Genomic DNA, 15,340 nt, shown 5'->3' on the forward strand with positions numbered 1-15,340 from the left:
GGTGATCGCCCGCAGCTGTCGCGTCGTGCAACCCGGGCCTCAAGCAGTCGGAGTTGATGACTTTCAAGATGACTTGGACATCTCAGCATTCATAAGTCTAGCAAAGAAAGGCTCATATCTGACTGTTGAGTCTTTCCTCCACATCAAATCCCCCGCCCATCCATTGCCCACGCCACCCAAAACGCCATTCGCTATGCAGCAGCGAGCAAGCAAGCAAGCAAAATATCCAGCCCAGATATCAAGGGAGGTGGGTAGCTTTGAGCCAAAAGCAGAGAGAAGCTTTAGTGACAAGAAAGAAAAGGTGGAAAGTTTCGCTTCGACGCCAAACAATTTCGTTGTGGCTCTCCGTGAAGTTGTAGAGCAAAAAAGCAAAGACTTCTGCAGGCCAACCTCATTGACTCAGAGCTCAATAGCATCCTCGATGCTGTTTCCGGCGTCGCGGTATTTGGATGGCCCCGGGTTGACTTGTGGATCATCCTCCTCCTCTTCGTCGTCATCCTCATCAACACCTTGTTCATCTTCCTGGCCTTCCCTTTGCTCACTGTATCCCTCATCGTCATCATCTCCCGCTCCACCCGACTCATATTCGTCATCAACTTCGTCCATCATCGCCAGCGTCGCGTCATCAATGTCTTCACTGCCGGTGAGATCAAATTCTTCCTCTACCGCGCTCCTGCGCTCGCGTTGGCGCGTCTCTCGGGCGTATTGCGACAGGTCGTCATCCTCAAGCTCATCATCCTCCTCTTCGGCTCCATCGTCCGAAAGCGATTGTTCTGCATCATGTGGGATTTCCTCGTCCTCGTCCTCAGAAGACAGAATAATGACGTCGGCGCTTTGAGTAGCGGGCACGCCATTGCTTTTGATTTTAGCATCGGAAGCACGCTGATTGGGTTGAGCTGGCTGCGGCAAAGTGCCCCGAGGGATATTGCGGGACGTGGCAATGGAGCTAGACGGCTGTGGCGAGCCCAAATTCACACGGCTCGGGTGATTGCCAGACGAAGCGTTTGGTCGAAAATGACTCTTGTTGTCCGCGACGAGCTCAGGCCTTCTCGACGGCTGCGTGTCGCTCCCCTTGTCCATCGACTTGTTTGCCAGCCACCGCGCGCCGCCGTACTCGGACCGGGGAAGAAACTTGCTCTGACGGCCCCAGTACTTGGGCAGGCTGCTACTCGCCGGCGCTGGCGCCGCCGCCTGGCTCTTTCCAAAATGCGAGCTGCGAAAGTCACTGTAAGAGCGGGCGAGCGGATCGTCCATGGAACTCTGGCTGAGGCGCCGCGACTCACGCTCATTCTCCTCGCGCAGGCTGCGCAACGCATTAATGTCGTCCATGAAAGACTTGGTGAGGCTGCGGCATTTCGAAACAAGAGGGTCGTTGGCGTCAGCGTCGTCGGCCTTGGAGACGCTCGACGGCGTGGCTGTGGGTTGTTCGCGTGAGACAGCCCTCTTTTTGCGGTCGGGCGGAGTCGTGGAGCGGCTTGCAAAAGATTCCGCATCTTCAGAGACGGCATCGCGTACCCGCTTTCTCCTATTGGGGTAGACGTCGTCGGGGTTGATGCCCATGGCGCGGAGGCGAAAGTAGTCCGTCTTGGTTGTACTGATGCGACCCTCATAGGTGCTGTCTGGAGGAAGAAGGGGATCGCCAGCGAGAAAGCTAGCGCGATATCTGGCCGGTGCCTTGGAAACGCGAAAGTCTTCGTTTTGCGGCGCCAATGCGCGAGAGGAGTAGTGACTTGCGCTTTTGCGTTCAGACAGCGTCGATGATCCTCTGCGTTCAGACGCTGTCGAGGGCGGCCTCGGAGGTGGATCCATTGACCGCTTCTGACGCGCCAAAATGTCCGCAATGCCAATGCTAGAGCGAAACGAGTCCTTGAACCCGTTGCGATCGCTCTCTTGCGAAGCACTGCGCCTCATTGTGCTAGCAGCCATGGTGTTTTTAAAGTCTTGAACGTCGTTCTCAATTCGGCTGTCGCGGGTCCCTCGGGAGGCGGATATGACGGCTGAACGACGTGCTTTGCGCCGCTCACGAGCACGGCGCTTGTGTCTAGCCGCCGCACACGAGTCTTTCCAGAGCTGCACGTAGCGGATAGAAAGCTTGCTGGCTCGGAATTTGCGGGCGAGCTCTTCTTCTTGCTCGTCTTCAAATTGCCGTATAGCGTCGCGAATAATCTCCTCCGTCTTGTGTTCGATAAATTGGGCGAGGAGGCCACTGGTGGGTTCAAGGACCAAATTTTCCGTGATTTGTTGGTAGGCGCGGGATTTTTCTTCTTTGCGGTCAGGAGAAAATTTGATTTGAGGTTCATTAGGTGTTACTGTAGGTGGAAGCGAGGTTTTGGGTGGTGTAGGTGCTGGAGGAAAGGGTGTAGTCTTAAGAGGTTCAGAAGAGTGTGTGGAAGAGCCGCCAAGAGAGAAGTTGGACGGGGAAGATTGAGGAGCCTGATTTGGAATTCCACTGAGCGGAAATGGTGGTGGTTCCAAAGCAGGTTGCGAAGGGGGAGGTCTAGGTGCAAAACTTCCCAAGTTTGGTGATTGCTTGGTTGGGTTGAACAATCCACTTGAGGCCTGCGGAGGTTTGATCGTTGTCGAAGCAGGCGTCGTTCCTGGCGCGGGAGGAAATGTTGATATTGATGGTTTGGGCTGAAACCCAGAGGCCCCAGAAAGTTGGGGTGTAGTGAAGCCAAAAGGATTCTTAGCTTCCGACTCAGACAGCAGGTAGGAGCCCCCGGAAGCAGGCATGTCGAAAGGCGTCGATTTTGGAGAACCCGGAGGAGTCGCTGTTCCGGGGGTCTGGGTGATTGATGATGGCTGGCCCATGTTTGCAAAGCCAAAAGTTTTCGAGTCGTTTTGGGTTGTCGGGTTTGTCGACGTGCTAAAAAGCGAGGGTCCAGTTGTGGAGGCCGGGGGGAATAAAGTCGTGCTTGGCTTCTTGTCAAAGCTGAAAGCCGACTGCGCGGAAAATGCAGATGTGGACGCCGGAGCCGAGGACTTGTACTCGGGTTCTGCCTCCTTTGAGACCTCTGTAAAAGGTCCCGGGGGCTTGCTGAAAGGTGACTCCTCATGGGTTGCAGGCTCGTTAAACACTGATTGTGCAGCGGCAGGCTGACTTAAAGGTGAATTTGCAGCAAACCCTGACTTCTCGGCGGTCTCGGCAGGCTTGCCAAATGGAAAGGCTGGAGTGGCGTTCGAAGAATTGTCGGCGGGTCGGCCCAGAGGTGAATCCGTAGGTTTTGCGTCCGCATGCTTGCCAAATGAAAATGAGGGGGAAGCAGCCGACTTTCCAAAGATGGAGTTGCCCTCAGAAACAGCCGGTTTGCCAAATGGCGAGGTAGAACTCATGGGCTGCCCAAAGCTAGAGCCTTCAGCAGGTTTGCCAAATGGCGAGGTAGAGTTTATCGGTTTCTCAAAACTGGAGCCTTCCGCAGGTTTGCCAAATGATGAGGTAGAATTTGTCGGCTGTCCAAAATTAGAGCTTTCGGGAGGTTTGCCAAATGGCGAGGTAGAATTCATCGGCTTCCCAAAGCCAGAGCCTTCAGCAGTTTTGCCAAACATTGACGAGTTCGTTGGCTGCCCAAAGCTAGGAATTCCCTCCACAGGCTTGCCAAACGAAAACGCCGAAGACTCAGTCGGCGTGCCAAAGGCAGAGGCTCCTTCAACAGGCTTGCCGAACGTAGAAGCCGGCGCAGTTTCCGTTGGCTTTCTCAACGCCGCCGCACCCTTAATAAACGGATGAGCAGGCGGCGCAAAAGAGCTCGTTGCCGCGCTTTCAGTCTCAGTGTCTGATTCTTGCTGGCTTACAAAGAGGGACGACTCCTTGGCCGGTCTCTTTTCCGGAATCATGGTATCCTCCACAATCAAGCCGCGCTCAGTCGCTTCTTGAACCGTGAGACCATTGATGACCGCCGACAGTGAACGGCCCCAGCGTTTCGGTTCGACCAAATTTTGAGAGCGAAACTGCTTGCGCAGGCTTGCAGCCGCGACGGGAAAGCTCTTGCCTTGTACCGACGTCAGGTCGAGGAATTCGGTACCGTCAGCCTTTTCGTCAATGACAAAGCCGTACGCCTCGCAAAAGGTGCGTGTCTCTTCGTCGTCATCGAAAGCCAGTACGCGGGTAACTTCTGCCAGCGTCCAATCCTCGGTCCGTGTGTTGCCGCCTGTTCGATAGGCCTGCCAGATGCCATTGAGCGTAGCCTCCCTGACAGACTTGAATTCGATTTCGGAAACGCAGGCCATGAGATACGACACCTCGGGCGATTCGATGATTCGGAAAAAGCGCGCAGAGTTGCCCTGGGCAATCGGGTGGCTTATGCGCGGGTTGAGTGGTCCGACTGGCCTAATAGTGTCGCAAGCAGAATTGAACAGCTTGACCGCTTTCCGGACCTGGGGGTTCTTGACGAGATCGGGCTCCCAAGATTGGATTCTATCCTCAATATTGGGAACCAACGACTTCATTTCAAACAGAATGCAATATGCTCGAAATTCTCCCTCGTTTGGAGAGCGGTATCTCGAGCGGTTGGCGTCGTATAGCTCCATCAGGGTCAGAAGAGTCTTGTCAAGCTGCTCGCGGTCCTGGAAATTGTCGTATGCGTCGTAGGGCTTCTTTTCCGTCGCTAGCTGGTGCATCGAAATAATGTGGAAGCGCGCAATCCTCTCGAGACAGTCAATCTGGGTGCGGACGTCGGGTGTCTTGGTGCACTGCTGTATGGAAAAGTCGTTGCGAATGGCCCTGGTGCGGTCCCAAAGAAAGTGGTGTGCTTGTCCCAGCGACGTCTCCGACAAGATCTGATCAAACAGATAATCGCAGGTCCGCCGAAGAATCTCAGGAGGTCGTAGGTCGGACGGGAGCTGCTCCTCGACGCCTGCGGCTGCGCGCCGAAACTTCTTCACCATGCGGTGCTCCGCGGGCTCAGTGGTGCCGGGTTCCTTATGCCGTTAGACCATCGTCGACCGATGCAGAGAAAACGTACATATTCAAGCTCCCAAACATCATTCTGGTATACGCGCTCTGCCCTCTCGAACTCGCCGCACATGTCCTGGCATGTCCCCACAATCGTAATGGCGTCGGCCAGCTTTCTGGGCTTGTCTGGGTCGGCAATGAGGCCAGCGGCAATGGCGTGCTTCCGTTCTTGGTCCCGGTTGGCTTTGAGCTACACGAAAAGGCGAAGATGTCATTCTAAATCTCCCCTTTTCATCAGCAAAGTAGTGGCAGTAAAACATACCGTTTGATATCTCTGCGCCCAGCTGAGGCCCTCCATGGACGAATTGGGAGGAGGGAGAAGATTGGGTTTCGATGCCGCAGCTTTGGACGCGTGCGAAGCTTGCTGCGGTCCCAAATTTCTCGGTCGGGGTCCGGATGACGCGCCTCTCGAGCGCGCGGTTCCCGAGCTCCTTACAGCCCCTCGCCCACGTCTTCCACCTCCGCGACTGCTGCCCTCACTATCGCTGCCATTAGTACCTCTGCCACCAAAGCCAGCGCGACGTGGGCCTTTGAGTCCTCCGCGGTCGCCTCCGCGCGCTGACGACATGGCGGTCGCAGCTGTTTATTGGGGAACCACGCGGCTTCTCGTCATTCGGCGGCACGTGGCGTCTTTGTGGGTCGATGAGTGGTAGTGAAGCGGTTCTGGATTGGTAGTCGGCGGTGGAGCGGATGTCTTCTGTTGTTCTTTGTCGAGTTGAGTTGTTCAGCGGCTCCAGAAGAGCGCAAGTCCGGGCAGGCAAGCTGCAGCCGGAGCACCCCAGTCGGGCCGACTCACTAGACTTGACGCTAGTACCAAATGGGAACCTTGTACAGCCTCAAGCACAACTTCACTTGGACAATATTATTCGTGCGGACAATCACATTTTTTAAGCTCGTTTCCATTTTCAACGTGTCATTTGATCCCTTCTCTAGCGCTGCGGAGCTGCTAGCGCCAGGCCCAAGGTCTTAAGCTAAAAATGAAGAACGAAAAGGTAGGTATCCAGCCGCTCAGAACGCTCTGTCAAATTCTTCAATGAAACAAGTGAGAAGATTGCAAACCCGCAAGAGCACAGCGCTTGTATAGCAAAACAGGTGGGCCAGTGAAAAAAAAAAAAAAAAAAAAAAAGAGCAATCTTGCAAACCGCTCAGCCAATGATGCAGTAGGTCCAGACGATCCACATCATTACCTTGACTGTACAAAGCTCCCAGGCCAAGGGGCAAAATGTCCAGGTCCAAACTCCGCACTTTTGAAAAGAATCGCAAAAGGCCCGCCGAATGCTTCAGATCATCACTTCGTAACCGTCGTGTCGTCATTCTTTCCAGCAGTCAAAAAAGACAGAGTAGTGCGAGCAACTCAGACATGTTCCATCGTACCGAGTGTGAAGCAAAAATAGCGAGAGTCGGGCAGTAACGACGACTAGCCGAACTGAGACCCGTTCATGCCGTAGGAAAGGTTGGGATGTCCAAGGCTCCCGGTTCTGAATTGCTGGTTATACTGCGACTCCTCAAAGCCGCCTTGGGCGCGCATTCCGTGCATCATGGGCAAAGGTGCCTGCGCCATTTGTTGCATTTGTGGCTCGGATGCGGGAATCGCGAGGCCGATTTGCTGGGGAATTGGGCTGTTGTAGCCGTGGCCCGGAGAGAGTTGCTGGTTGAAAGAGTAGTTCATGTTTCCGGGAAAACTGGTATTCGACGACGGGTACGAAGCGGCCGAGTTGGGAGCCAGGGAAGTTGGCGAAGAAAAAGAGGAGCTTGATTGCGGTTGAAGAGCACGCCAATCAGGAGGATAAGGCGAGTACTGGCCAATGTAGCCCTGGTCGCGATTCACGGCGTAGCCAGACTGTTCCATGAAATTCATCGCCGGCTTGGGCTCGTACGCATACCGCGACTGCACTGGCTCCTCGTAAATTGGGTGCAATGCCGGAGCTGGCTGGGAGGAGACATTGTTGGTAGATGGCTTGTTGGCCGAAGTAAAACGGTATCCATCTCCATCTGGATTCGGCACAAACGGGGAATCAGAATCTTGCTGAGCAGCAGTGTCCCACGTCTGGTTTTGCAAGTCGAGCTGTTTTGTTTCTTTGACCAGCTCATCCTCGTGCGAGTGGCGCGCGCGAGACCGTCGTCCAGTCTGGGATTCCGAAGTCGAATTTTGGCGAGCCCGCTTTCTTGATCCATTCGACTTGTTCTTCTTGGCGGCGGGGCCGAGAGCTTGCTTGGGGTAAAGCTTCATGGTGTACTGATCCTCGCCGTCTATCAACGTTAGAAATGCCTCTAGAGTCGACGGACAAACGTACCCAAACCGCCAGCTCGGTAGTCAGAATAATATCTCATTAGCTCATAGATGTCGGCAAGGAAGATATGACGCATCCTCTGGCGCTCGACGCTGCCTGCCTTGTCCTGATCAAACTTGAGAGTGCAGTCCTTGGTGGAGTTTTCCAAAAGATCAATGCCTCCGTCCTCCTCGGCTTTGACGAGCAAAATCTGAACACCCAGGACCAAGCGTTCTGCAACAGTTAATTAGCCTCGATCAGGCCAAGCGATGGCTGCCATCTTACCGTCCTTTCGCAGGTGGTCAGGTTCCTTGTGGCGGACTCTTTCCAGGGTCTTGCAGCCCGGGTGCGGCAGCCAACCCCACCATTCCTGGCGCTCCTTAGGCCACCAGGCCGGGGTGTCCGGGCCATCCCTGGGCTTGGAGCGCTTCTTGCCGCTCTTGTTTTCATCGCTGTTGACATAGGGGAACCGGGACTGCTTCTTCGGTTCAATGGCCTTGATCCATTGCTTCAAGACCGTCTTGGCGGCCAGCTGCTGGGACTGCTCGAAGCGGAGGCCCGTGTGGCTGACGACCTGTCGAAAGTCTTGGATTTCAAAGCTGACGGTTGGCAGTTCGGCGGGCTCCAAGTCGGCAGGCCACTCCTCGGTGTCGCCGTCGTCGACATTGTTGTCGTAAATGGTCTGGTTGTGAGAGGGCGACCTGCGGCGTTTGGCAGGAGCTAGGGCCTTGGGCTTGATCTTGACATTGATGGGGTGATTGGAGGAACGGCGAAAGCTGTCATCAGAGTCGGAGACGACTTCGATCCAGTCAGAGACGCGGTTGTCGTCAGCTGGGCAGCACAGTCAGCGTTGGTGTCACGCGAGACCAGGGAGGCGGTCAGACGCACCGTAGATGGCCGGAACGGCGGCGGTGGGCAGGGCTGACGACGGGGCAAGGCTGGAGTTGAGAGTGGCGAGGATTTGAGACTGGAAATGCTGGACCTTGTCGGAGAAGAAGCTAAAGGGCTCGCCGCGGTCGTCGACGCCGACAACGGCAAAAGCGATGGGGTTGATGTCGCGTTCGCGGCGGATGGCCTGTTGGATCTAGAGCCGAGAGGGGTTAGCGGCCGTTGTGGCAGTTGGCCAAAGTGCGGGGTAAGAACGGAACGGCAACGCAAGCGCAGGTAAGGGCCGTCGGGTCTTCCAGGGAGGGAGTCGGGTTCATGAGACTCACCTCTCGCACGGACCGCTCGTCGGGGTAGGGATGGGGCCCGGGTTTGGGTTTCGAGATGGAGTTGGAGTTTTTGCTGCCAGCGCGCAGGCGAGCAGAGTCGGTCGTCGATATTCTTTGCAGCGTCATGTCGCGATGGATGGTTGGGTTTGTTGCCAAGGCGCCGGCTCAGCACGAGCGTCCAAGCGCGACTCGTCGCAGGGCAGACAACCAAGCGCGGTTCGCTGCTTGGCTCAGTCAGTCGCAGATGTCGACGACAAACAAATGATGATGTCTGGAAGACTCACAGTCGAGGGTCTCGCAACCCGACGCGACGAGACGAGGCTGGCGACGGCGCGATAAGGTATGTAGGTAGACAAGGACCAAAAGTGGGAGAGAGACGAGGCGAGGCGAGGCGAGGCGAGGCGAAGCGGCAAAGCAAGGCAGGCCTGGCTAAGGTAATGTAGGCCAAGGCACCGGTATAGCCAGGGCCCGGGTACTGTAGGTAAGGTAGGTAGGCTGGCAAACACGTGGGGAGGGAGCGGAAGCGAAACGAGGAACGAAGTGGAAGGGAAAAAAATAAACCAGGCGGGAGGGAGAGATAAGCGAAGAAGCTGGAGTCGGCGGGATGGGTTTGGCCTGGTATAAGAAGGCTGGCTGGCTGGATGGCGTTAGGTTCTTATTGCAGTGCAGCACCCTGGCCTGGCTGGCTGGCTGGCTGGCCGGCCCTGTCGATGGAGTAACCACCCAGACATCTGCTTGCCACGGACAAGGTCAAGCGAGACGTAGGTATACGCCGTACAGCCCAGGTTCAAGTGGGGACGGAAGCTGGGCCCGACGACGAGGGGACGGCGGTGAGGACGACGTGAGGTGGGCTTTTTTTTTTCTCTTTCTCTTTCCTTCTGTGCAGTTTGTTTTTTTGCCTGTCCAAAATATAATTATATTCGCCGCGTCGTTGGTTGCTTTTGCTACATACATGTCCAAATGGGGGCCGAGCGCCGTGGCGGAACCAGCTCCCGCAGGCTCCATGCCCGGAACCTCATCTCCAGGTCCCTGGTCGCAGCAACGGCCGGCCCGTTGGTTCCTGGTCCCGCGCAATCATTCAGGTCAGGTCAGGTCAGGTCAGTGAGAAATCGGACAGCGACGACAGGACGACGACCTGACGACTGTCTCAGCCCTAGCATCCCCGCAAAAACACCGGCGCCACTGCCACTGACAGACATGACAGGGAGGCTCCCGCCCGGCCGCCCGTCCTCGGCCCTACCCGATGCCCACCGGCATCCACCTCAGACATCCATGGTCCTAACCTAGGTAAATCCCCCCCCCAAATCTCCCGCCCCGGCCCGTTGCCGCGCCACGGACACTGACTCCGGCTCCGACTCCGACTCCGACCTGGCCTACCGTACGGTACCTAGCAAGTCGGTGAAGGCCGTTTGTTGAAAAAGCAACCATCCCCCCTTCTACCTCCTCTGCTCCCCGCGGACTTTACGGCCCCCCATCTCAACCGGCCACCACCACGGACAGCACAAGACACCCACCACGTACGTACGCACTCAACCGTCAACACACAAACTGATGCAGGGGCTGCCGCGCCTCCCCGTTGGTTGCATGTCACTCCATCAACTGTACATGGCCGTCATGGCCTCTCCTTTTCCAGACAGCCCCTCCCCGCCCCGGATCCACCCTGACCGCCAGCCCGGCTGCCGGCTCCCTTCATCTACTGCTGCTGCACGCCACTACCGCTTTCAATCGCCCCCAAGAGATTCGCTTCGCGCACCAGCTCATAGAACAGCCCTTGGCGACGTACCAGCTCCGCCGGCGTGTCAAACTCGGCCACCTCACCCCGCTCGAGCACCACGATGCGATCCGAGTCGAGGATCGTGTTGATCCGATGCGCAATCGTAATGATGGTACGGTTGCTAAAAATTGGACTGCGCAATGTCGTTTGCAGCATCGCGTCAGTCTCGACGTCCACCGCCGCCTGCACCCGTTACGTCAGTTGGCTCCTCTCACCCACTTGCAACGCATCAATCCTAGGGCCCACTTACCGTTGCTTCGTCCAACACCAAAATGTTGCTGGGCGCCAGCAGCGCCCGCGCCAACGAAACCAGCTGCCGCTGCCCCTGACTGAGATTGGATCCCCCCTCGTGCACCGTCGCGTCCAATTTGCCTGGCATGCTCGCGACGTACTCCTTTAGTCGAGCATGGTCCAGCGCACTCCACAGCTCCGTGTCGTCGTGCACTCGGGCTGGGTCCAGATTGTCCCGGACCGTGCCCTCGAAGAGCGCCGCGTCTTGTGGGATAATGGCCAGCCTGCGTCGGAGGTCCAACAGCCCAATCGAGCTCGTGTTCAACGAGTCGATGCTGACGTGGCCCTCGACCGGCTCGATGATGCGGAACAGCGCCAGCGTCAACGAGCTTTTGCCCGCCCCCGTTCGCCCCACGACGCCAATCTTCTCGCGCGGCTTGATGTCGAGGTTGATGTTCTTGAGCACCAAGTCCAAACCGGGCCGATATCTTGTGCTGTAATTGTCAAACGCCACGGCGCCGTGAGGTGGCCAGCTGACGGGCGGTCGGTTCTTGGAAATGATCTCTGGCGCCTCGCTAGGTAGGCCTGCGTATTCGAGCACGCGTTCTACCGAAACAATGTTGGTCTCGACCTCGACCGTCTGGCGGACGATCCAGTTCAGAGACTGCGTGATCTGCAGGGCATAGGACATGGCCAGGCCGACGAGACCAGCCGAAAGCTTACTGCCCGATGCAACAGAAATGATTGAAAACCCTGCAGCTGCCAGGATGATGACTGAGCCAATGAACTCCAGCCGCACCGCCAGCCATCGATTGGCGTTGATGGACGGAAAGTATGCACGTAGGTTGGCATCTACACGCCACTCGTTTTCCTGAGCGAAGCGATCCTGTTGCCTGTACGCCCTGATTGTCGAGATACCGCTGAGTGACTCTTGGAAGTGGGCATAGATCGGGCTCTTGCTGACGCTGTCGAGACGTTTGAGTTCTCTGGACGTGCGCAAGTAGTACCGCTGAATGTACAGGTACAAGGCTCCGAGTGGCACAATCAATGCAATGAAGACGGGAGTTGATGCAGAGACAACCGCAAGCGTAAAGACCGCTGTTCACACGTCAGCCTGTTCGACTGGGAAGGCGGATAACGACATCATACCTCTTGCGCTGTTGACGAATAGCATGTTAAAGGTCCGGCTGGGAAATGGTGAGTAACGTTGCAATAGTCGGGCGACTGTTTGGAAAAGACTTACGCGAGCATCTCGTCCACGCGATAAATGTCGCTATTGACCGCATTGTCAGTCTCCTGTGTGACCGTGGCCTGAACTGACGCAGCCACTAGGTTGCACGCACTTTGCATGCATCGGGGAATTTGTTTGTGCTACCACTTACCTCGAGAAACGGTTCAGGATTCGGCCAGTCGGCGTCGTCTCAAAGAAGCTCATTGGCGACCTAAAAATGGCAAAGGCCATCCGTTCGTGCAGCTTCCGCGAGGCCTATGCGCAGCGGGTGTGAGCGTCAAAAACAAGGTCACATGGTACCCGAAGCAGCAGCTTACCTCGATGGAGCAAAAAATCCACAGAATGAGCGTCTGGACAACCACCAGCGCAGCGGACCCGAATCCAAAGGCAAAGTAGATGCCGATGTACTTGCCGACATCGCGGTTGCTACCGTACTCGCCATTGACCTCCGACCACTGCTTCAACCAAACGCTACCGCCTGTCATGTGTTAGCATCGCCTTCAGAAATGCAGAGTGAACTTACCTATTTGAGCAGTCTGCGCACCAACGAGCATGAGGAGGTAAATGACCACGGCAGCCAGATTGCTGGTTTTGGCGTACTCGGCGTACACGCTCCACTTGACTTTGCCCTGTTCGCTAAACTCCTTGGTCTGCTTGCTCTTGAGTGCACCACCTTCCTCATCCGTGAGCTTGCCACGCGGGCCACGGAAGCTGGCTGTACTGGCCCGTCGCAACTCATGACCAACAGAGCTTCTCTTGCGACTAGCGCCTCTGGTCCTGATGGGTGCGAGCTGCGTCACACCTTCTTGCGCCTCAGTCTCCATTTGCCCATCTTCGTCAGAGGCAGGGCTGTAGACGGTTGCCGACTCATCGCTGCCATCTGTGCTCAGCTCCGAATCCTCTTTGTGGGAACTGTTGATCAGATTTGCAATCTCTCCCTTCATGGCGATCAGCTGTTCGTACGTGCCCTTTTCCACTATGGAGCCCTCTCTGACGAGAGAAATGTAGTTTGCTTCCAAGAGAACGGGGATGGAGTTGGTCGCCAAAATCCGGGTACGGCTGGACAGTAGGCCCTTAGGTCCCAGAACATTGTCGATAATGTGACGACCGACGTGCTGATCGACAGCTGAAAGAACGTCATCAAGCAAGTAAATGTCGGCTCGGGCATAGACAGCGCGGGCCAGAGTGAGGCGGGCCTTTTGGCCTCCAGACAAGGAGATGCCCCTCTCTCCGACCTCTGTTTGATCCCCGTCGGGCAATGATGCAAAGTCGTCAACCAAAGCGCAGGCCTTGACGGTGCGGTCGTAAAAGTGAGGATCCCATCGATATCCAAAGACAATGTTTTCCCTGACCGATGCGTTCATGACCCACGCAGTCTGAGCCACATATGCAGTCTTGCCGCGGACAATCACCTCGCCATTTGTTTTCCACAAGTCTCCAAGAATGGCCGACAGCATGGACGATTTGCCGGATCCAACACGACCGACAATGCAAGAAAGCTCGCCCTTGTGCGCAGTAAAGTTGATGTTGTCAAGTGCCACTCTAGTCTCCTTCTTGTTCCACGTGAATGTTGCGTCTCGCATGATGACCGACTCGTCGCCCTCTTCCTCTGCAGCTTCTTCTCTGGTCACCGCGTCGTCTTGAAGCTCTTCAGCCGTGAGGTAACTCGTAAGTCGCGCCACGGCAACACTGGCCTCGATGATCGACGTAATGACCATTGGTAGAACCGAGAGCGGAAAAGTCAACAAGTTGAACAAGGTGAGCGCAGGAAACACAATGTCTGTCGTCAAGGGCTTGTCGTTGGTGAGGACAAAGACGGCGAAGGTGGAACAAGAAACCAGGAAGGGCGTGGTGGACCAGGTAAAGTTTGCAAAGGCCTGAGCAGCGCCAATTTTTCGTAGAGTCCTGAGTTCTTGATCGTTGCGAATAAAGTTGAGTTTGTTGATGAAGGCGGTCGTCCACGCGTAGAGCTTGATGGACTTCATGTTGTTCAAGATCTCCGTCATGAGCCGAGTTCGCGAGTCCTTGTTCTTCATTTGTGCCTTTTGCAATGTCTTCATAATCCTCGCAATGAGACCGTTGATTGGAATCATGACGATCATGGCGCCAACGCCAGCGAGCATGCTGAGACCTACAAGTTGATGCAGCGAGACCATGCAGAGAACAATTTGAAAAGGCGCAGACCACAATTGCTGTCCGAATTGGGCGAGGTCCTGCAGGCGCTGTGTGTCGACAGCCATGTAATTGACAATGTCGCCGGTGGACTTGGCGGCACGTCCCTCGTTTGAGAGACGCATGGCTTTGGAGTAAATTGCAGCCGTCAAAGCAGATTTGACACGCATGCCGGTCTCAAACGACCTTTGAAAGTACTGATGGAGACAAGCAGTCTGGGAAACAGACACGGCAAACATGGCCAAAGCGATCGCAGCGCCTCGAATCACTGGCTCCGGATCATCTGTGCGATACGACGATATGAAATTGATGAGCAAACGGAGCAGCTGCGGCTGGACAAAGGCCAAGACATCACTGCCGACCTTGATGACGGCTCCCCTAAAGTATGGTCCTCCAAACGCTGATCCAAGCGCGATCCATAGCGACGGGTGCTCTCTGTGCAGCTCCTTGTCCCAAGCATGATCGAACCGGACCACGGTCGCGCGAGTCGTGTCCCGTTTGCGCAAGTTCCAGAGGTCGTCTTGCGTCAAAAAGTGCTTGTAGCCGTACTTCATCATCGGCGTCATCCAGCCAAAGGTCAAGACGGAGAAAACGTCGGCAAACTCGAATGGGCACTCGTCCTCGTCCCCTAGTGCATCGTAGGCGCTGACTTGCTTCGGGACAAGCCATTCCAAGACAAATTCTAGGATGGCCAATCCTGTACTCGTGCAAAAGACGGCAAAGTAGGCCACCTGGGTCTTTTGAATTTGCTGAGAGACCAGGGAACGCAACTTGATGCCGAAGGAGATGATTATGAGGAGCCAGTAGAACAGCACGATGCCATTCGGGTTCCGGGATCGGTAATGCTCAATGTATTGGATGTAAAAAACGAATCCGAGGGAGATCAAGGTGATTATGGTCGTCCAAAACCGAATGTCGCCGGCGAATGCATGAGGGGCGTGCGCAATCTGTAGTGCGCCTTGGGTAATGTGGGTAGCGATGAGTCCTACAATGATGGACTGAGACTGAGGTTAGCGCCAGATTCTTTCTGCGCGAGACAGTGTCGCTCTTACCAACTTGGCCCAGAAGTGCCAATTTTCCTTGACTGGCTGGGGCGCACACTTGGTCAGCAGGTACCAAATGGCGCCCGCTCCGCCCAAAACACCAAACGCCAGAGCCACGAGAGAAATGCAAAGGTCGAGAAAGCATGGCGCAAAGTCGTAGCGGTAAGGGCTCAGCGGACCCCAACCCTCGACGTTACCGCATAGCCGGTGGTGTCCAAAAGTGGCGGCAGCAGGGCCGTGGATACTCCCGAATACGTTGGAAGGGCGATTGAACGGGCTCAGCGGCGTCTGAGACCCTTCGGTGGGGAGCATTGAAGCGTGCAGTGGCGCGGGCAAGCAGAGAGCTGATGTCGCCTCTCCTCCGGCGGGGGCAGGTGCGGAGGAGAAATGGAGAGCGAGAGTGGCGGTAGAGCAGGGGACAGGAGAGGGCGAGCGAGGGCCTGCGATTGCGAGT

General features: G+C 56.0%; 3 protein-coding genes across 3 annotated transcripts; all 3 read right to left on the reverse strand.

Moving 5' to 3' along the window:
- Window positions 1–4,167: 4,167 nt before the first annotated feature.
- Window positions 4,168–5,141, reverse strand: J3D65DRAFT_532795 (SAC3/GANP/Nin1/mts3/eIF-3 p25 family-domain-containing protein; the record flags this gene model as incomplete). The annotated part of the gene is made up of 2 exons (XM_066796685.1): window positions 4,168–4,917; window positions 4,962–5,141. Coding segments are annotated over 2 exons (930 nt in total), but the record flags the coding sequence as incomplete, so codon positions are not given.
- A 2,178-nt stretch (window positions 5,142–7,319) lies between these two features.
- On the reverse strand, window positions 7,320–8,831 carry J3D65DRAFT_483907 (uncharacterized protein). Its single transcript, XM_066796605.1, has 4 exons — window positions 8,720–8,831; window positions 8,370–8,656; window positions 8,110–8,305; window positions 7,320–8,052 (listed from the first exon to the last, which is right to left on the reverse strand). The coding sequence occupies exons 2-4, from the start codon at window positions 8,559–8,561 to the stop codon at window positions 7,469–7,471; spliced, it is 972 nt and encodes a 323-aa protein (XP_066653407.1). The 5' UTR covers window positions 8,562–8,656; window positions 8,720–8,831; the 3' UTR covers window positions 7,320–7,468.
- A 1,297-nt stretch (window positions 8,832–10,128) lies between these two features.
- On the reverse strand, window positions 10,129–15,198 carry J3D65DRAFT_670034 (multidrug resistance-associated protein 1; the record flags this gene model as incomplete). The annotated part of the gene is made up of 8 exons (XM_066803257.1): window positions 10,129–10,392; window positions 10,460–11,538; window positions 11,590–11,627; window positions 11,684–11,713; window positions 11,823–11,926; window positions 11,989–12,149; window positions 12,195–14,841; window positions 14,896–15,198. The coding sequence occupies 8 exons, from the start codon at window positions 15,196–15,198 to the stop codon at window positions 10,129–10,131; spliced, it is 4,626 nt and encodes a 1,541-aa protein (XP_066653408.1).
- Window positions 15,199–15,340: the final 142 nt, after the last annotated feature.

This window comes from Phyllosticta citribraziliensis (assembly GCF_038025025.1).
Source record: "Phyllosticta citribraziliensis strain CPC 17464 chromosome Unknown J3D65scaffold_9, whole genome shotgun sequence".
NCBI lineage: Eukaryota > Fungi > Ascomycota > Dothideomycetes > Botryosphaeriales > Phyllostictaceae > Phyllosticta > Phyllosticta citribraziliensis.

Excerpts from the sequence above, each read along its gene's own strand:
- J3D65DRAFT_483907 (XM_066796605.1), bottom strand. The coding sequence starts at position 8,561 with ATGACGCTGCAAAGAATATCGACGACCGACTCTGCTCGCCTGCGCGCT. Across the intron at positions 8,306-8,369 it reads TTACCTGCGCTTGCGTTGCC|ATCCAACAGGCCATCCGCCG; the intron begins GTTCCGTTCTTA and ends TCTCGGCTCTAG. Across the intron at positions 8,053-8,109 it reads CGCCGTTCCGGCCATCTACG|CTGACGACAACCGCGTCTCT; the intron begins GTGCGTCTGACC and ends TGTGCTGCCCAG.